The sequence below is a fragment of the Pelecanus crispus genome, chromosome 12, assembly GCF_030463565.1.
Source record: "Pelecanus crispus isolate bPelCri1 chromosome 12, bPelCri1.pri, whole genome shotgun sequence".
Taxonomy (NCBI): Eukaryota; Metazoa; Chordata; class Aves; order Pelecaniformes; family Pelecanidae; genus Pelecanus; species Pelecanus crispus.
Genome location: NC_134654.1, coordinates 3,034,075 through 3,055,957, shown reverse-complemented (window position 1 = coordinate 3,055,957; position 21,883 = coordinate 3,034,075). Strand labels below are relative to the sequence as shown.

General features: G+C 40.3%; 1 protein-coding gene across 3 annotated transcripts in view; it reads left to right on the top strand.

Annotated features, from left to right (window-relative positions):
* Positions 1 to 2,210: 2,210 nt before the first annotated feature.
* USP32 (ubiquitin specific peptidase 32) overlaps positions 2,211 to 21,883 on the top strand; it is an 82,111-nt gene continuing 62,438 nt past the window's right edge. For all 3 annotated transcript variants that reach the window (XM_075719474.1, XM_075719473.1, XM_075719472.1), the window contains exon 1: positions 2,211 to 2,300. In XM_075719474.1, coding sequence (XP_075575589.1) covers positions 2,243 to 2,300 — 58 coding nt within the window. In that variant the 5' untranslated portion in view covers positions 2,211 to 2,242. The remainder of the gene's footprint in view (positions 2,301 to 21,883) is intronic.

The following is a 21,883-nucleotide window of genomic DNA, read 5'->3' as shown; positions in this document are numbered from 1 at the left end:
TTGCTGTTTAATAATATAAATTACTGAAATGAAGAGGCTTAAGGGAGGTGAGGCAAGGATGAATAGTCATGGAGAAATCAGTGTGAAAACTAGAAGAAATTGGCGTGAAGCTGTCTTGCAACACCACTGCAGTTGTTTCCTGCTCTCACTGCTTTCTGCAACTGCTCTGCCAGTTTGGCTCTGGCTGCGTCCCAGCGCAGCTTGTTCCAAGCAAAACGGGACTCTCCATGTATCGTTATCTTCGTAATTCAGCGGAGCAACCAAAACGTTAAGAGATTATTACTAGACGTAAGGTCACGCAGGAATACCAGAGTGAAGTCGGAAATTAAATCCTCAGCTGCGAGTTAATACTTTAAAAAAAGTGATCCACTGCCAACAGAGCATGGCACAAGGAATGCCATCGTTAGGGGTTGGAATACTTGATTTAATCACAAGATAAACCGACTTCTCCAGCTGTTTCTAATATTGCCAACTTATGCTTTTGATTGACACGTTGCCATGTTTGTTGAATTCATTCTCTCAAGTATTTTAGAGTTTATATTGTATCTAAATTGAAAGCTGCTTGGGGGAGGGCCTGTATTGAGAAGAGATATGTAAAGGTAGCATAGGAATGAGAGGATATAAGGGAGCTTATATCCTCTCTAAAATGTAAGTGTGCAAGAAGTGGCTGGTGGGTGAAGTATGTTCCCAACAATTTCATTTATATTTTTAAAAAGCACTTAAGCACCCCCTCCTGCCCCCGCAGTCTATATTCCAGAGAGGCAAAAGGTCTTTGTGGTAGACTTTATGCTTGAGTGTAATAATTATATTGTCACAAAGAAGATAATAAACAGTTCAGATGATGGCAGAAAAAAAAAAAAGTAAGGAGGCTTTATGAAGCTTAATTCATTTGTAGTGTCTTTGCACCTGAGTCACGTTGCATGAGGAGAAATTTGGCCTTCAAGATAACTTCTCTGTAAGCAGCATTCCTGGCTTTGTGTACCAGAGATGAAATTTGTCTGGAATGTTTGCTATAAAAATACCTATGTGTTAACTTACATCAGTGAGAAAGTAACTTCGGCTTGACCTTTCTCCAGCGCTGATGTGGTAAGATCATTCAGTATGGAAACCGTAACTTAGGGAATGACTTGCAACTGGTGTTTTCCACAGGCTTTGTTTCTGTGCAGGAACAATCCTTGGAGCGAGGTGCCCTTGGAAATCAATGTTTTTTCTTTCAAACTCCTTATTTTCTGCTCGGGAGTGACCCAGGGTATGCTACCAGGCTTAATGTTGTAACAGAGCCATTTGGGAAATCCTCCCATTCTGTCTAAGTATTGGACTGAATACTAAAAGCAAACACGCTGAAGAACAGCAAAGGACAGAGGTATTTTCGATCCTTTTACCATTCAGTCCGTGTTTCTGTGTCAGGCACTGAAAGGACGTTGGGATGGAACACAACTTCCTCCTATCGCCCCATGCTTGCAGTACTTCTCCTTAGAGGACTTTCTGAGGAGAGCCGCCGTCCCCTCCGAGGTACGGGGGGGCCTGAAGGGCCGAGGCACCGGCTGCGGCCCCAGGGCGAGAGGCTGTTTTGCCGGGGGCCCCGCCGCACCGCGGCCTTGCGCCTCTCCCTCGGCGGATGTGTGCGCACCCACGGCAAGCGCCGGCCGTTCCGCCGCATTTCGAAGCGTGCGTGCGGAGGGAGAGCTCTCCCTCACAGGCCCTTCCTCTCCCCACCCTGTGCGGCACGGCTGGGCGCGTAACGGCCCCGCGGGCAGGGCCCGAGACGCCGGCCTCTCTGGCCGTGCCCGGGGCAGGGCCGCGGTTTGCCGGGGCCAGCGGCAGGCCCGCTCGGCCGCGCTCCCCGTCAGCCACCCCCGTTCCCGCCGCGACGCCTGAAGGAGGGCGGCCGCCGCCCGCCGGTGCCTTTGGCGGGCCGCAAGGGGGAGGCGGCTGCTGCCGGCCTCACGTGACGCGGGGCGCTCCCCTGTGGCGGGAGCGGCGCGCGCGCGCCACCCGTTAGGAGGCGCCACGGCGGGGCGGGGCGCTAACGGCCCTCCCCCCGTCACGTGACGCGGGGCGGGCTCCTCACGTGACCCGCCATGGAGGCGGTGGCGGGGAGGGCGCGCGGCCGCCTCCTCCCCCCGGCCGGCCCGACCCGCCCCGCCCCCCCCCGCCCTGCGCTCCCGAGTCGCCAGCGGCGCAGCCCGGGCTCCGCGGCGCCCAGCCGGCCGGCGGGGGAGGCCATGGACTGAGGGGCACCATGGGCGCCAAGGAGTCCCGCATCGGCTTCCTCAGCTACGACGAGGCCCTGCGAAGGGGTGAGGGCGGCGGGGGGGCAGGGTGCGGGGAGCGGCGCGGCGGGCCTGCGGGGCGGCGGGAGGGAGGGAGGGAGGGGGCCCCGCTCGGCCCCTGTCAGCGCGGCGAGGCGGCGTCTGGTGGCTCCTCGCACCACCATGACAGACCCCGGCGCGGAGGCACTTGCGCCGTTCCTCTCCCTCAGGCTCCTTCCCCGCCCCCTTCCCCCCCCCCCCCCCCATTTATTTATTTCTTTACCTCCCTTATCTTCATAATGGGGCCTGGGCAGCAGCCGCGGGGAGGATCCCCTCCCCTGGCCGCCTCCGCGCCTTGGCAGCGGTCGCCGGTGCCGTCCCGCTGCCGCCGCTCGGGCAGAGGCAGCCGGCGGGGCCGGGGCCGCCAGACGCTGCCTCGCAGCCCTCCAGGCCCGGCTTTTGCCTGTCAGTGCCGGCTGCCCTGGCCGCCCCGGCAAACGGCGTGGGGAAAGCCTGCCATCCCGGTGGGACGGGGCTCGCCGGCTGCTGCCCGCGCCGCCTGTCAGCTCCCGGCCGCCTCGTACCGCCTGGGCTCCTCATGTTTACTGGCTGCCCTCCCTGCTAGGGAGCACGCATCTGCATCTCTGGGCTGAAGGAGGGATGCTGCTGGTGCGGCTCGTTCTCTGTGTTGCTGTTTTAGTCCGTTTCTAGATTCCTCCCGGCGAATTTAAAGAGGAAGGGAAAAAACATAAACAAGCTAAACGCTGAATGCTTGCAGCTGCAGGGCTCCAGGGCGACAGGCAAGCTACACCCTGTCAGCTATCTCGCTCTAGAACTGATATCCAAGTCCAAGGACAAAGAGGGACAGTAATTTTCAGCGGTAAATGGTTTGCAGGGAGGATAGTTTTTTGTAATTGTTATTCCCTTGTGGATTCACGTGATGTAGTACAGACAGTTAAGGCAGTTCACCTGTTTGATATTTAAAGCGTTGATAAAATTCATAAGCTCAAACTGGTACACGGCTGCCCTTTTTATTTCTACTTACATCTGAGAAGCGTATAGTGATTGATCGGGGAAAACTGGGAAGAAACATTGGGTGTTAACTGAAGGAGGAACAAATTAATGTGAAATGGGATTTTTATTAAATATTTTAATTTTTTTTTTTGTGGCGGAGCCTCTGAGGGATGCCATGTCAAATAGGAAATGGAGCAACATACTGTCAAGCAGAAGAAAGAAATATGTGATTCAAACTCACTTTCGTTACAGATTTTAAGCATAACAGCCTTGAAGAATTTCACTTCTAGTGAAAGTATAGGAAGCCTTTAAAAGCTTTGGTATATGTTTAGAGGAGCCAGAGTCGTAAACATAGCTTGGTAGAGGTATGAAGTTGAATATAACAGGAAACGTTTGAAATACGTTCTTTGGTGGCAAATAGATTTATTTAGTCAAGATGTGTATTCCAAAGTTCATAAGTAAGAAAAAAACAAATGTTTTGAATTTTAAAGTTAGATTTAAACTCAGATACCGCTTCAAAATCTAGGAAGTTGATCTGGATGTTTCGTAATTAAAAGTTTACTTGACATAAAAATAAGGTTGAATTTTTTTTTTTTTTGAAGTTATTTAAAGTTATCTCTTGCACAGTGAATGTAATATTTTTCTTTGATGTTATTCTATCCGTATGAGGCATTTCATACTGTTTTTCTGTAGGAGAACAGAAAGGTTGTTTTAGGCTCTCTAATATAAATTGATGTTTTGCTAAATAACTATGTTGTTTACTTAACCAGTGAATCATTGTATGTATAAAACGGACTGGTTATCAAAACATTATTTGTTAGGCCATTCTTACTTGAACAGAACCATGCTGGTACTTGTGGCATTTCTGTGGACACAAGCAGCAAACAGCGATGATGGATAAACATCAATGTTAAAAAAAGAAAGCCAAATATATTTATGTCCAATTAGATCTACCTTCCCTAACGTTGTGTCCTGATCATTAAACGCCAAGGAAGTTTTATGTTAGGTGATATTGTGCAAATTCTTCAGCTGTGAATTCTTCATATGCAATCAATAGTGGTTAACTATACTTGTAGAAGTAGTAATCATTCAGAATGTTGTGATCGTATTTTTAAGACGCTAGTTTTAATTTCAGTTGTTCAGAATATCTGGAAAAATGCAATGAGTCCTGCTGGTTTTGTAAGCTTCAGAAAATAAGGCTGACTTTTAAGTTGTGAATGGCCGCAATTTTATTTATTGCAATTCCATTTTGGGAGTAACCAAAGGTTGTGAAGGCAAGGAGAGTTTTTGTGGTTAAACGCTCACAATATAAATAACTAGCTAAAATGTAACTTCTATTCAAAGAGATGAAAACGTGAGAACAGTCTAGTGTTAATCGCCTTTTTCACCCTTGAGCATGAGATTGTACTGCAATTTTTTTTTTTTTTTTTCCCTGCTAGTTGGCACAGACAGCTGACTGCGCTGTGGATGACGTGGCCATGTAGATGGGCATGATGAGGTTGTCTTGTGTCCACCAGTGCCGGTCACACTGAGTCTTGTTAGTCTCCCTGTTTACCCTCACGCCCTGTAAAATCTGTGCCCGGTTGCGTAGTTCGGGAGCGAAAGGTAAGGGATGCTATTTTAGACATCTCTTCCCTTGTTATGAATATTGCCAAATTATGGTCATCTTATTTATAGTAGCCAGAGGTACCACTTTGCTGTGGAAAAGGTGTGGGTTCGGAACTTGTGGTGAGAGCTCTTCCTGACCCTGTAGACCTCCTTCTGAGGATGACGTCTTTGTAGGGAGGTGAAATTTATTGGCAGGTCATTAGAGGTGAAGTAAAAGAAGTGCTTCATTCCAAACTCTGCATAAGATTATTGGTTATTTTATCAAACTAAGTTTGTGATGGCATAAACTGGCAATGTGCCTCTTGGGTTTGTTGCCTTTTTTTTTTTTTCTTAGCCCTAAGCTCCAACAGCAGTTTTCTTCCTAGGGCAGTGCCGCAAGTCAGGCAAGCTTCCCTAGCTCCGTTTGTGTCCCTTTTTGGATTTGGTGCCTTTTCCAACGTGTGCCTCTGATTTCTGACTCCTTTACTACCATTCTGTTCATCAGGCTGGCTGGCTGCTCGCTCACTCTGAGAATTGCCCCGTGTTAGGCCTTGCATTATGCCAAGGAGGTAGCGTTATCTTTTACTTGTTCTGCTGGCAGCCTTGGTACCCGATTCCTTAAAGGGCTGTCTTTGGGCCAATAAAACTTAACAAAAGGAAGAACTTTCTATTACTATTGTGTGAGCTCCAGCACAGCAGCTCCTGCACTATGCTCTGTTGTGTGTAGAATATTTTAATAAGGACTCCCCAGGAAAGAGATGGCTATGCAGTATTGATGGCCAATTTATTTCAGATCCCTAAGGACTGTATTTTGCAGTGACCGTTAATGTATTCTGCTTAAGTTACTTTCAGAATATAATCACAGACTGAGCATAAATTTATGAAGGTACTTGAAAATCATGAGATTATAGAATCCATAGTCTTAAGTTTCTGTGAACATTACTTAGAGCAGGTCATGCTAACTCAGGCAATTTTCAGCTTATATATGCTAAATATTGTCAGGTAACCACTTAAACAAAAGAAATGTCAGTGAATAATCACGGATCTGTCAAATTTGTGCCAGAGAGGAAGGCGGGGTTTTCTTTCTGCTTCAAGCAAGGTAAAATTTCTGTGGCGTGTATGCTGGGATGGAAGAAGGGGGAACTGCCACAACGTCAGTGTGGTCAGTGAGTATGCTGTTTGGAGAACCGAGTGGCTTCTGATAGATCCGTTTCATTGTGTTTTGTTTTGTGCACAATGATCTCGGAGAAAAAGAGCAAAAAGAAGGAACAAAAATAGTGCTGTCTTTCAAAAATGTGTGTGCAATTAAAATGCCAGCTAATACTGAGGCAAAACTTGGAGGTGTATCAATTTCACAGGATTTGCCTACAGAGAGGTCATGAAATGGTAGTTTTTGAAGACAGTTTTCTTTCGTGTTTGTGTATGTCAAAAACTGGAGAACAACAAGGCTGTCAAAGCAATGAGAACCTGCTTTAATCCACAAAACGGTTAGTTAGTATGCTTACCAATAATGACTACTGTCATGGGATGGGCAGAGGGTAAATCTTGCTAATGACCTTTTATGTCTTGATTGAATTCGAAAAATAGCTACATTTGTTTTATTTAAATCAAGGCATATATATCTGGTGCCTGATTGTTAACATCATCAAGCGGACAGATGTAATAAATCTGACAAAAGGATGATGGAAAACTTGTGCAAATACATAATCATCTATTTGAGGTTGTCTTCATTTCAGCCTGGTGACAAAATCCATGGACTCAGCCCTTGAGCCCGTAGAAGACTACTTCTTATTACTTCAGACTATGAAATTAACTTTTTAAATCCCAGATGCATTTTTAGGAAAAATGATCAGGGAACCATTTTAGTGGTTTATTCTCTTCTTTCTATATCCCATCATTGTTCTACTTTCTTTTCTCTCGTATCTGAAAAACAGTGCTTGAACACCATAGGTAGGTGAACGTTCTTCAGGATCTGTTGTTTTCTAGGGATATGAATCTGTGTCCTTCTGTTCAAGGAGCTTTGAGTTTTCAGATGCATGTGATGAAAATGCCTAGATCTCTCAGCCGCCTCTTTTTTTTTTTTTTTTTTTGGCTATCAGAATGAATAGGATCCACTGTTGAGACAGCCTAGATTATACAGTGAGACTTGTTATGTCAGCCAGTATTTGATGGCTTTAGGGCTCTGTCATATGATTAAAGCAGGTATGAATGCATAGCTTCACACTTCCTGTTTATAAATCTGTAGAGCTGCAAGTAGCCACTCAAATTCACAGAGCAGTAATTATTTCACAACTTTGGCATTCAGTTCTGATGCTTGTTTTGGGAGGATACCTCAGTAGTCTCTGCTGAACGTGTACTACAATGCACAAGTGACTTGGGGAATTCTACGTAAACTTCCACGAACTGGTGACAAGAGGTTACTATTAGAAGAGAGGTTATTTATCTGTAATTCTTCATCTGCTAAGTTGCAGTGAGCACTTTCTCTTCTTCAGGTTCCAAGTTTAGAGAAGTGTACTCAGTGGTTTTCAACCTCTTCTTACTTAAAACTGCCCAAGTTATTTCCTATTGGAAATGAGGAACATTTGTATAGTGAACTTAAGTCAACTAACAGTAAGTTTCCTTTCTTGAGATGCCTTCTGTGGCCTTTAGAAGTTCTTTATGAAATACCAGTTGAAAACTTACGAATCAGAGGAAAACATTGCCTTCTGCTTAGGCTTCTGTAAGTGCTGTGGTTCTGAGGGAGCTGATCGCGTATCTTTTAGTAGGTTTTTAGTAGTTCTTAGATGGTTCCCAAGTCCTGCTGTACCAAGCATGGCAGCAAATTGGTGAGTAAGTGCTCAGATGTTGGATGTGCACACAGCGTTTTAAGTCTGATAAAAGAGGATTTAAGAATGTAGGCATTACATAAACAAGAAACAGTTGAACATCTTAAAGCAAAAAGCCCTCAAAACCTTGAAATATGATTCAGTAAATGTTGGGAGCCCTCTGGTTTCTCACTTCAAGTGGTGAATCGTGTCTCTAAATAATAGTAGTCTCATAATATTAGTTGCATTTTTGTCCTGTCAGCATGTTATGAGAGATTCAAATCAAAGCGGTCAGGAAAGCTGCCAATGAGCATAAATACATAATATCATTCTAGCCCTGGTGGCTGGAAGTTGAAGAATAAGCTGAACAAATCCTCATTTTGAGTGTTAAACATCTTGATATCAGCTAAAAGTACGCTATTAGGCTGTTATATACGTAATATATTTTCTTATATTGATGTAGACTAAAATTGAGTACTCAAAACATTTATTTGTTTTATAGATTATATGCCTATATATCTCATAGCTCATCTAACTATTGCTTGTTCTGCTTTATTTCTTATATTTTAATCAATGAAATCAGTTATTTTCATGGTCACCTCTTTCTAATCAGTTTCTAGTTTTTACTCCTGTAACAATAGGCTTTTTTTTTTTTTTTTTTTTTTGTATACATGTCCAGAGAAAGTTGTTGAACTTTCGTCCTTAGAGGTTTTCAAGACCTGCCTGGACAAAGCCGTCTTCAATCTGGTCTGAGTTCAGTGTTGACCCAGTTTCAAGCACAAGGTTGAACTAGTTGACCTCCTGAGATACTTTCCAACCTGATAGAGTCTATGAAATATTTCTGTTCATCTTGAATTTTGTAAAGCCTTGTTTTTATGAAGTATAACATCAGGGTTCTAAATCTACCTGACAGTGTCCTACAGAGAAAATAAGACAAAAATAGAAACTAGGAAGCTTTTCAAAATGATACGAAGCATCTCTAATGAAATGTGAAAGGAAAAAAAAAGAAAGAGGGGGCTACTTCAGTCCCGTTGTACTTGACCTGTAACAGTATCAGGCTTCCTGGCTGCTGGCACTAGGGGAGAAATGAGTAAAACAACCCTCACCCCCTTTCTTTTGCTCAAAGGGAAGCCAGCTTACTGTCTCATTTCATAAAATAAGTAAGGCATTCAGTTCTTTTGTACTCAAAAAAATGAAGTTGCATTCAAAAAAATGGGCCTGTGAAGGGATGACAAGCTTTGCGAGAATAAAAAAGAACATAGCATTAGCAAGTTGTGTGATTAGGTGAGGCATGATATGTCTATTTAATTCTATAAATTAAGATTACTGTACAACTGCTGCTTTGTGATGGAACTGATTATGATTTTTCTGTATTTGAAAAAACCCAGATGTTACTAATGTCTATCATTTTAAAAATGCCAGAATATCTTCTGAAAATTGAGTATATTTTTGGTTATGTTGCGAATTCATACATTCATTCTAAAATAATTTGGTATATGGGGAGTGCCAGGTAGGTCGCATGAGTTGTATGTCGTCCTTGAGCTCTTATCATGGCATTTATGACTGAGCTACTAGTTATTTTTAAAATAATCCTGCTCTTTTTTGGTCCAAGAAGAAATTCAAAATACAGGGAGCATTCAGAAAAGAAATGGAGGAGGGGTAGAGTAAGTGTTGCATTTTCAAATACCAGAATTGTTTCTGTCTGCTGACTAAGTTGTTTCAAGGACTGTTGTAAACCAGAGCTACCCAGTTGGGTTTTTGAGGGCCTCCTGGGTTATTTAGCAGTGGTCTGTTAATTGTAAAGATTTGCTTAGCGGGGAGCTGTGCATCCCCGTGAGTCCTACTGGGCCAGGTAGGTGCTATGTTCCTCCTTGGGTTGGGAGCTGCAGTGGCGTTTGACTGCTGCTGACTGAGGGACTGGGAGTGCACCGAGAAACGTTTGGTGTCTTACCGTGGAACCTTACAGAGTAAGGTACTTGCGGACACCTATGAAGTGAAGTGGTGTTCTTCACGAGTAGAAGAAGCGTGAGAGTTTTCCTGCCTGTCCTTGACTGATAAGTCTTTGCCTTTGTGATGAGTGTCATGTTTGCTATCCACTTTGTTACTGCATCCTAGGCAGCTAGCAGGACTAAACTATTGGTGGTAACTTACAGAATTACTTTGAATAACATGTGGGACTTGGTGTTCAGTGGAGGCTACTCAGGAGCACACAGCGTTTGATTTGAACGGCCCAACCTCTCCTTCTGTGAGCTCCAGTTGCGTGTTGACTGCTAGCCGGGTTCTACAAGGAACATCCAGTGAGGTGGAAAGTGTGCTGAAGGTAGGTATGCAGGTCTTCAAGTTCTGCATACGTGTTTTCAGAACTGCATTTTACAATCTAGTCTTCCGTATTGTTCATAATACAACTGATGATTTCCTAGTTTAAGTTTCTGTCTAGGAATGAAAGTTCTGGAGGTTAATTCTAAATAAGACTTTCAGTTTTTAAGTATTTTAAAACCGAGTTATTTCTTGATTTGTTATATTGCTTGAAGCAGTTGCTTTTTCTTTAAGTTATACTTAGTCTGAATTACTGTGAATGTCCATGTGATATTTGCAGTATTGAAGAACTACCAAAAGCATCTTTAACATTTAATTTTCATATGAAAAGGTCATTTACATAATGAGACAATGAAACCTTTGGGCGAAGATGAATGTAGAAGAAAAATCCATTAATGTAGATTCTGCCTAAGAGTTTGAAAGGGTCTAATTCACAAAACTTTGAATACTATATTATTGCTAGCACTTACTGGAATAAAAATACCCTGCTTGTCTAAAGAGTGGCAAAATCCTAATGCACATTCTCTTTTGTGATTTCTTCAGGGACATCTTACTTTTGTTAGTGAGGACTGTGTCTGTATAGCTTTAGTGTTTTCAGCTTAGCTGTGTAATAATATTTAGCATTTCTTTTTTATGTAATGAATTTTAACACCTCTGAGAAGTGGCTTTTTTGTGAGGTTGTGTTTACCGTTGAGCAGGGTTGGAGTAGTCCTTATAGGTGGGGACATATTTGGAAAGAATGCATCTCTCTTAACTGCAGATTTCTTAAACTGGTGTAAAAGCTCATCTGGATTTCTGATTCTTAATGGATATAAGCTGGGTTCAGATCTTGGTTTGAAACAAAATGTGTCTGCATATAGTTTTTGTAGTGGTTCACCAAATCTGTTTAAAAACTGATGCAAGTTATAATCAATCACAGCGTTTTTCTGTGTAGACCATTAAGTCATTCATCATAACGACAATACCAAAAAAAATTCCTTCATTATTTTAGTGTAATACTGACATACAGCTGAGTTCTTGGAGAGAGAGATGTGTGTTTCTTGGTTAAATAACCTAACAGTTTAACAAAATTGCTTTCTTTTAAAAATATGCTAACATTTGCAACAAGGCCTTTATTTGGTTTTGAGGCAAAGTAGGATATGCCTGAGAGAGGTTTGGACAGATGATAATCAAGGCAGTTTGTAATGACCAGGGTTTATTTCCCATTATATACATTACTTAATGTAAAACCAGCGAAAGCACTGAAATTGTTGCTTACCTGAATCATTACCTCTGGTGGGGTGACTTGGCATATCGAGTGACATGCCATGATCTCTAAGGTGTTTAAATCCTCCCCTCCCTTCTCCGTTTAGCCTATCACAACACCTAACAAGCCTCTCCTGTCCCATGCAAATGTGCTGATGAGGCTAACGACTCATTGCGCTCACCGTGTGGTGTGTCGGGGGCAAAATACCGATCTCTTTTCTGGAATGGTGTTCGTAAGCTGCATAGGTTAATGTGTTCACCAATGCATTAAGGTGGAACGCACTGCGAACCAGAGGTTCTGAGACAAGGATGCCTCTGAAACAGGACAGCCCCTTGCTCGCAATGGGTAACTTTGGACAAACTGAGAAGATGGGCAGAGAAATATCTGGCTTTACCCATTGCCATACACTTTAATTTTGACTTTTAGAATGATTTTAAACAGTCAGTGAGACATTCTGTACGTCAAAAAGGGATTTGACTTCTCTTCTGGTCAGGTTTGCTGCAGGTGCATGTCATGAGCCGCAGAGAAGGGCAGTGTAGAACTGGTCTGGAGTGAGGCAGCCACATCAGTCAGCAGAGTGCCATGCATGCTGCTAACCATCCACTACAAAGGGAAAACAAAGCTATACTTTCCAGTGTCTTGCATAACATTTATTTTGATGATTTTTTTTTTTTTTAATGTCTAAACCCTTTGAAGCTGTTTCTCTTAGTTTAGAATCTGAATTGGACACAGAAGTTATGAGAGGCAATGTCACCAGGCCAAAATAAGAGATAATTGCATTCTGCATAAAAATGTATTCTTTGTCCTTTAAAAATAAAACCTATTACAAGCCTGTTTGAATTCTTCCTCACAAGCTGGGGTTTTTTTATTCACATCGTATCTGTCTTTTTGTTAGCTGGTTTTTCAGTTGTCATTCACTCATACAATTTAATTTCATGTTAAGTATTTAATATAGGATGTATGCTTACATTTCTTTTGTGTTTTGAATTGATATTCCTTATCTTAATTTATAGTGATAATGGAAACGCTCAGGTTTTGTCCTGTGGCAGACTGCCTTGGCAGCAAGTCATGAACTGGAATACTTTACCAGGTATATGCTACTGTCTCAGTGGAACTCTACAAATGATCATACGACTGATTTAGTTGGATTTTTTGACAGTTGTTTTACATGATCAATTTTACTGCATTAGTTTGGAAAATTGTTCTTTTAAAATTCTGAAACCTTGAATGAAACAAATGTGGAAGCAACTCAGAAACCTAAGCAGAACAGGAAATGCCAGATTTAATAAGTGGACATAGAGAAAAAGAACTGAAAGTATTGGGATAGTAATTATGAGAACTTCAGTTTTGCAGATTAAATTTGTTCTAAAAATGAGCTTGAATATGGCATCATGAATCTATTTTGGGCTGAAGAAGCACTTCTTTCAATCCATGTTTCTAGTTGTTAGGTGTTAGCCAGAAACAAAATCTTGCTCTGCACTGGAAATTTCCTAGTCTTGTAAAGAACATTTTTTACCACGTTTTCCCTTACAAAGTGATAGAGTTAAATCCTGGATTTTAGTTTAAAAATTAGAAAAGTGGATTTGTGCTTTTCATAGCTGAAGCAGCATTGCTTTAAGAAAAATCAACAGCAGCTAGTGCAGTCAGCGTAGCCTGCTCTGTATTCTGTTTCCAGCCCTGCAGCTAACAACATGATTTTTCTTTTCCTAAAGAATTATAATCGATCTTTTTGCCACTAACAAATTCCCCAGTTTTTTGTGTTACCTGCAATTTAGTGTTGTCTGCTAATCACCTTGCTTAAAGAATAGTTGTGTAAATGTCTTGTGCGAACTGATGTTATTACTTAAATAATGAGTAGATTGCAATGTAGATGGGTTCAAGGAGGAAGGAGCCATAATATACACTAATTCTAATATAGAACACTGGCTAAATAGCTGCAGGAGTATTACAAGAATAGAGGTTAAAAAGCAGAGTATAAAATATTTGATAAACATCTCTTCAGATGAAGCATTTGTAATTTATTATGTAAACGTACTCTTCTAATAGAGACAGGAATGTCCTTGGGGATATCTTGTGAGTCTCTTCAGGGGTTCAGGAGAGATTCCAACTCCTGACGCTATTCAGGGCATTGTAGCTCTTTGGTGTTAAGTCATTCTAATACCTTTTCTGTTTCTGTACTTCTTGTCTGTGGAACAATGGACAGTGTGTTTATATGAAACTCTGAAATTTGAGTCATCACATCAATCTAAGCTGGTCAGCGAAAGTAAAATTACTGGAAGAGGGTTTCCCGTACAGCTGTTACATGGTTATCGCAATACGCTGTTTCCTTCTTCTGAATGTAGGACCTTAGGAATAGTATACATACAATGATGAATATTTCTAGAGATAAATTTTGTGATAGAGCACACGTATACTTAAAACTAGTATGGTGTCTTTCAGGATAGTTTTTCGAAATACTAGTCCTCGGATGTTTATGGAGAATTCTCTTAACAGGAGATGCAGCAGTGGAAATGGAGTTTGGAAATAGTGACGCTCATTGTTTGCTATTGTCAAAAACCGTCTCTGATTCAGTTCTTGGTGTGCTACCAAACATGTAATAGGGTCCCAGAACTAACCATGTGTTAGTTTTTATTTTATTTCTTGACTATATAGACTAGTGTCTCTGTTTGTGATTCTGCTTTTATTTTTCAGCCATTCACAGATTGCATAGCAAACTTGTTATCATGTGTTTATAACAGTGTAACAGAAGATGTAAATTTGTGACCTGACACTAAAATAGTTCACTCTGCATCTGAGTTTGAGATTATATTTTAGACAGATGTATCCCGCGGAGCTGAGAACAGGTAGGCTCAAAATACAGAACCTTTTTATTGTCCATCAGCTGTATGTATACATACATGTGTGTAATGTGTTTGTGCCAAAACACTTGACTTCTGAGTAATATTTTTCTTCTAACTTTAGAAATTAAGCTTTAGCAGTGTATAAATATTGTCTGAATCTTTTGTTATTCTTTACTTGTCATAGTATTTAAGTACTACGCTTAACTAGAGTTTGCTCTTTTAGCTGCCAGAGACTGACACTTGAGTAAATACTTGATCAGAACTGTAGAGGCAGTGGCAAACTAGAACTCCTCGCCTTTAGTCCTCACTAAAGGCTATAGGAAACACTGCCTTCCTGTGCAGAACTTGCAGATTGTTTAACTTTCAGGCTTAGACTATATTTTTTTAAGTTAAAGAACAATTCATAGTATAGCTGCATTTAGTATCTTTGACACTGTTGGAAGAGAGGATATGAAATATTTGTTATATTACAATTTATTTTGTAGCAAGGTCCTTATGTGGTGTTTGCATTTACATAGTTGGCGTTTGCCTTTGCCTTTCATTTTAATAGGCTGTTTATTTCTTGGAAATGGGTTATATAATGTAATTTTTGTGTATCCTAACAAGCATAAATGTCTAGATGATTTTCATGGTGGTAATAAAGTGGAAGCAGCTTTTCCGAATTGTGACAGAAGCTGTTCTGCTCACCTGTGACAGTACAAACCTTCGGTGTATTTGCCAGGAAAACTGATGAAGGGACAGCTCAGGAGAGCAGAGTTTTGTTTCTGATCTAAATCGGACTAAATAACCATTCCAAATACCGAAAAGATTGAGAGCTGAAACCATCATTCTAGGAAATCATGTACAAACTACATAAACTATGAAGAAACATCTGAAGAAAGTAGTAGTGGAAAAGGAAAGAAAAATGAGGAATGGAGAGGTTAGAAACTGGGCAGTGAGCGATGACTATGCTCAGGTGAATCTAGGCATCCCAGACAGGGTTGCTTACTTTTAGGGCTTCCCTAACTCCTGATTCATTTTTGTCCATGCTTCTGTCTTTTGGAGGGGAGTTCAGGGTTCTTGTCGCTGTTGCTGCAAGATGGCTTATGCTCTGTGTTTAAAACCACTTCAAACTTGTACTTCTGCCTCCTTTCCTTTTACTTTTCTGTACTGTTTCCATGCCTGGCTGTGCTGGTCGGCTAGCTGAATGTGTTTTCTCTTCTCCAGGGTCAGCAATAATTTATTCAGAGCATCTAGAGCAGTAACAGCACCCCATCTTGGAGGAAGCAATAAGTGCTCCCTGTGGCCGGGAAAGGTGGCATCCTGTGATTAATCAGGGCTAGAAATCGCTTCTTCAGTCACTGAGAATGAGTTTACCAGTTCTTGAATTGATAACAGTAATCACCTGCCCCTAATATTGCGGTCTATTGCACTTGAATTTGCGGTCGTACGTATGGTAAAAGTTATTTTAATGATCTGCAGAGGTTTCTGAATTTTCAGGTTCTTTCAGGTTTCTTCTGTGGCTTGCAGGGTTGGACTGGTAAGCATATAAAACTAGGCTCCTTTAATTCCTGAGGATATAAAATATAGCCAATAAGATTTAAGTGCTCAGATGGTGGGAGGATTATTTCACTGTTGGGGCTATTATGTAGCAATTCCTATCCACACTAGTCTTATGGGGAGGGTTGTCGCAGAACCTGTGCTGATTACCTTTGCTTGAAGCAAACATAATCCAAATAGCAACGTGACAGTGTGTGCCCTGACGGAGATACTTTACAGATGGATAAAACAGGCTAATAATACTTAATGGCATTCTTTTTGAGGATGGTAACTGAGAAGTAAGCTCTTTGAAGATTAAAAGCGTCACATAAATGCTAAGTCGTCATGTTACAGAAAATTGGCAAATCCTATTGTAATAACTAAATCTTCTTCCGCTTTCCGCACATAAGATGTTAAACCTTTGATATGTATTATGGCTAGGTCTAATAGAACCAAGAAAAGCTTTATCCCCAGGATGAGCCACTACTATCAAAAACCAAAGAATAGGTATGAGGCAAAAAATACAAATAGATTGAATAATTTGTTTTTTTTTTTTTTTAAATACCAAAACTGTGTTGCTGTTATCCTTAAATTCCTGTTATTGGTAGATGTCATGTTAAGACTGTTAAGTCTTTAGTGAGATGCACTGTGTAGTTTGGTGCCATTTTTGATGCTCTGTTTATGAAAGATTCCTTAAGAGTGGATTAATTTTTTCATTAGAGGAGGTAGGATTTTTTTGTCTGTGTTTTTGCCCAAAATACTGTCAAGTGGATTCCTTTTTGGCAGGGATGGGCAGGTGTGGAGGTTATCTTTTTAGTTCTGGCTGGATCATTTATCTCAGTTGTATTTTGCAGGTTGTTCTTCCTGTTTGGGGTTGTTCCCAAACATGCTTTACGTTTACTTGCACATTTTACCTCTTTGAAGCTTTTTAGGAGTTGCTTTGCTTCTTGACAACTTCATAACTGCAGCCATTAAGTCACAATAAAGACTAATGAAAAAAGTAATAAAATTTCCATGTATAACTAGGATGAAGATTCCAGGGGGAAATATTGAGCAAGTGATTACAGGGAAGATAATTGTCTGGTTAGAGAATTATATGTCCTGTGAGTTTGATATCGAACCTGTAAAATTGTCACTTAAAAATCAAAACACTAGAATTATTAAAACCCGAGCTGGAAGTCAGGAAGAGCTTGGGGTAGGTGAATTTTGCTTGCTTTCTAAAGGATGATCAAGTTGTCTGTTTTATTAAAACTCAGGTTTGGTTCTTTTTAGTAAAGAATAAATGCAATGTTATGCTGATGGTTGCAAATTATTGCTTGCTCCGTATACTTGAGATCTGCAGGGCTGTTTTGGTTGGGGTTTTTTTGTTTGTTTGGGGTTTTTTTAAGGCACGGACATAGCAAGCTGTTTTTCATCCAGTAGTGACATTGGAAATTCAGTTTTTTTGTGTGTGTGTGTAGAGTATTGTGGGCATTTTGATGCTTACAGTTCTGGGGAAAAAGTGCCAACTCTTCTAGATATATTGTAAGTTACTTTAGACAGATGAGCTCAAAGTTTCTTGACCCTTCACCTTAACTGAAATTTGTATTCTCTCCGTTTTTTTCTTCCTGCTTGTGCAGTAATTTGTTTCCTGTTTTGATTTTCAGCATTGTCAATGCATTGTGGTCTTCTGCCTTGATTTGGCACTTTTTTTTTTTTTTTTTTTTTTTTTTTGCTGGTCACATGTAAAATAGAATAAATAATTTCTTTTCATGTAGCCAAATGAAATATTTTAGGCTTTTCAGACATAAAGATTTTACAGCTTTTTGGTTCCGTTACGGCTACTCTGCTAATGGCAGTGATGATTTGCATGTTACTTCTGTGATTCTGGTGTAAACAGAGGTTACCTCATCGCTGATTTGTTTTCAACAGACACTATTTTTCTCTAATAAGATGAAAGGAAAGAAACCAGATACGTGCGTTGTTTCTGTGTCCAGTTAGTTATAGATTATGTTAATTGGCTGTCAGTTTATAGTAGCCATGGCAGATTTAACTCCACCTACCCTCAGTTAAACTATTGGGATTCTGTCCTTTTCACTGATTAAAGCAACTCCTTAGTAGTAGCTTATAGTACTTCTACAGAGTATCTTAGATCATTTATCAAACATCTGTCTGATGTAGACTAGTGTTGAGACAATTAAGACATGGAGAGGTTAAGTGTCTTTTGCCTGAATGTCTTAGGCAGTATTAAGAGTTCAAATGCTACGCTTTTATTCTTACCCTTTACTACAACAGACAGCTGTATGCTTTTGAAAGCTGTGTTTTGTATCTCATTCTGTATCACTGCAGCATTTTACATAATCGTGCTTGGGTTTTGAAGGGTAGAGGAAGAAGCATTGTAAAGGAAGGTATTTTTTGTGGCTGCTCTGACTTGCCTAATAAATATTAAATAGGAATTTAAAATGCATTTATTATGCTCACTCTCATTGCACATGTCGCAGGCAAGGTATATAGTATTTATGTTATATAAGCTGTAATAAATCCATTAAACCTGACTAACCACTTCTTTTAACCTTTAGACAAGCTCCCTTCAGAACGAGTATTTGTTTCTTACAATGCTTAACATTCATGTGTGAGCTCTTGCATCTTAAACAGCAGTGATTGCTCGTAGATTTTTGGTGTTGCCTCTCTTCAGTGCATCTGTAAATCTTTAAACTTCTTTGCAAGAGTGTTGGAGAGCAGCCATATGCTGGAAGATGGGAGGCTAAGTTACTCTGCTTCTTGCTTTAGGTGCACTTTAGTTACCGGTGCCAAGCAGAGACTGTGGTGCATGGCAGTTCTTATATTCTTGACCTCAGTAGTGTTCCTAGTGTTGCGCATATATGTATCTCAACAAATTGCAAAATTATATATAAAATTAAAGTGGATTTTAACTGCTTTCTTACGGTATTTGAATAAAACATACTATTGAGATAGTTTGTACAAACCTTAGCTTAGGTTCATTAGTCTCTAAGGAAGCATGATAGAGCATGCACTGTAGGTACTTCTATAGTGAGGAATTGGCTGTGATGTAACCATTTTTTTCTATCTCTTTCTCCACAACAGGAAGTGAACAAGCAAAAGTATCAATATTAGGTGTATTTAGTTATGTAGTCGTATTTTTACGATGACTCTTAATAAATGTCACTAGCAGTCTTGTAACAGCAGAGTAACTTCTGCTAAGACAGGTCTTTGCTTCGCAGCTTGCTGAGTTTTGCGCAGGTGCTTGTTGTATAAAGTTGTGCTGTGCTTTTCAGTAGGACCTTTGTCTTGAAGTGACAGAGGTTGTGCTGTACGTTGAACTATACGTTACTCACAATGTATTTTAAAACTTTCCAAGATAAAGACAAGAAGGTGGGGGTGGGATTAGTGCCACAGGATGTGGAAAGAAAAAAGGTTCTAAAATGAATAGAGAATGTGTCTGCAAAACTTGCCAAATCTCCACTGTAAGGGTTGATGTCCTCCACCCTAGTTTAAACAGAATTTAAGGTACATCTAAAGATGCATTTTAACATTACAGAATGAGTAAGCAAAAAGAATAGTATCTGCTGCCTGAATAGAAACTGTGATATATAAATTATTGTTTTATATATACTATTTAGACTACAATTTTTATACAAAACAGCCATTTGAGAGTAGTTGATTGAGCACATGTAAATGTTACAGAATTTTATTATTAGACAGTAAATACTTCAGATAAACAACCTTGTTTTTACACACCCCTGTGAGTTTTAAGTAGGATGAGGAGGAGGGGAGTAAGTTCAGCTGTTTTCTGCCTTTTTCAAATTACATGTTATGTGTAATGTACAGAATGTGGGTATCTAACCTTAGGCTTCTACATAAATGTAGCATGTTGTTTTCTGAGACAGATTCCGTGCAGCTCCTGTTTATATCAGTGACGCAGGCGGTGGGGATCCCTTCTGAAATTAAGGTCAGTTTTATGTGGGTGGCAAAATACAGTTTAAGTCTGGAGTTGGGCATCTAGGCTTGCATAGTTTGAGCTTCAGATACAGTTTTACTCTAAAAGGAAAACTCCAGGATGACTTGGTGATAAATACGTGGAGTGAAAGCAGTGGAAAGAGGGTGATTTCCAGCACAGGATTGTTTTGGAAGGCACTACACAAATCATTACCTGGACAGACGTGAGTTTAAAAAAATAGTAGCGTCGTAAATCCATATAAACAGCATTAAGTTTAAGTAACGCTATTAAACTAAAAATATCCTTGGCAGTTGAATGAGCTGAAGGTTTGTTACAATTACTGTAAGTTGCGGTGACATTTTTAGCTGAGGTTGCGTGGTTTCATTTAAACTTTATTAAACAAACTGGAGCTTGAGTATTCCCTGGAGAGTTGGAAGCAGTACTAATCTTCTGTTAAACTGTCTTAACTTTATCGGAAACCATCCAGCCAAGGTGGCATTGAGGAGGTTTGTATTAGTAAAAGCTGCCTAGACAGGATGACATAATCTGTGACTTTTCCTTTTGTGGAAAAGACCATTTGTTTCAGTGGTGGGTTTTGGAAGTAGGCAGATATAATTTTAAGAATTAGAATACGGTATCTAACTACTGAAAATTGTTTGTATTATTTTGAATTGGAACCTCACAATAAAAAGTTAGCTTCTGTAGTCTTGAGGTGTAAAGAATTAGGCGTGCAGTTCCGATTGCATTGCTTTCTCTGCCATAATACTGAGGTTGTGCCACTTGTTATTGGCAGGAGCAATGTGGAGATGGTTTTTGCTGTGCTGGCTACCATAAACTTATTTTGGGAAGCCTTACGTGTTCTGTTTTTCGCTGATGGTTATGAATGCAGCAATAGTGTATCCCATAGTGTAGTGTCTGTCTTGTATGTCTAACGACAGCAGCTTGTGAATGGTCTTTTCTTAGGTGTTTGTAGACAGCTGTCTCCTGAAACTGTTTGGTAAGGCTGTGCCTTTGGAAAAAGTGAATATAGTTAATGAAGGGACTTAAGTCAGTGTAGGAAACAGGGTTGTTAACTACATTCACGTCTAAAGGTGGGATTAAAAATATCTCCATGGTCCACGATGCTTGCTGCATAGGACTTGTGGAATTGAGAGAGAAAAGGTAGCTTGTGGGTGTGTAAGTGTTCTAATTTTCACTATTATTATAGTAATAGATGTATTGCTTCTGGAAATATTACTTTCATAATTTAAGACTTAGTTTTATTTCCTCTCAACATGCCACCATGTTCTATATCTGTGTTGAATAATTGGAACTTTGGTGTTGGGGTTTTGTCTTAAAATATTTTATCTGTCTTCCAGACTCATAGTAAACATCGGTGGTAGTATCTTTGATTTATACTCTACTCATTTTAGTAGTACTTTCATGTGCCTGGATCTAAATGTGTAATAACCTTATTTTCACAAAGCTTTGCAGATGATTTTAAATGGCCGGCATCTGTCATTTTAATGTGTCCTGGGGAAGGAATAGAAGTAATTACCTTTTCTGTAATTCCATGACCTGTTATGTAGTTTCTGCGTGTAACACAGACTAGCAGTATCAACTTATCTACTATTAAAGGATATACTGACAGTTCTTTTTGAAGGTGTTAGTAGTATTGGTTGACTAGTTTTCTTCCCAATCTTCTCCTCGCCAACCCATCCTTCAGTAGGACCCCAGTCACTTCTGTGTTTCGTGGTAGATATGTACGTATGGGATTTTCCTATTCCTGAACACTGCCTGAAATATGCTCTTGGCAGTCGTACGTGCTCAAGGGAGTACCAATAACTGCTGCGTGCAGTGCTCTTGGGTGTATCTCTAAGATGTAGTTGGCCTAAGTTTCATCGCTGTGCCTGTTGTCTTAACTTGTGATACAGTGAGACCTGTTCGCTTAGGGTAGAGGCCTTCTCTGTCCTGTGAAACTGCAAAACAGCAACTCGACCAAGGTTGAATTAATTCACTGCTCGCTCTGTTACATTGTAGATTAGCACAAGAAATACTGCTTATGCAGTTCTGTCACCAGAGAGGTGGTTGCGTTTTGGTGACTCCTAGAAACACGTAACTTGTTTTGTGCACTTAGGGATGTAAGGTGATACATAAAATATCTCTGGAGTACTAATATGGTCTGCAGTTACAGTTGTCAGGTTAAAAATTGCTTTAATTTCTGTTAATACAGGTAAATCTCATAAAGGAATGGCCAGTAAATTTTATGATTATGAAAGTACTTGACTGACTAAAATAACTTTATATTCTAGCCTATTACATATAGTCAGTTCACATTTATTGGATTAATAAAATTTTCTATTAAAACAGTAATTGGAAGCTTTACATGG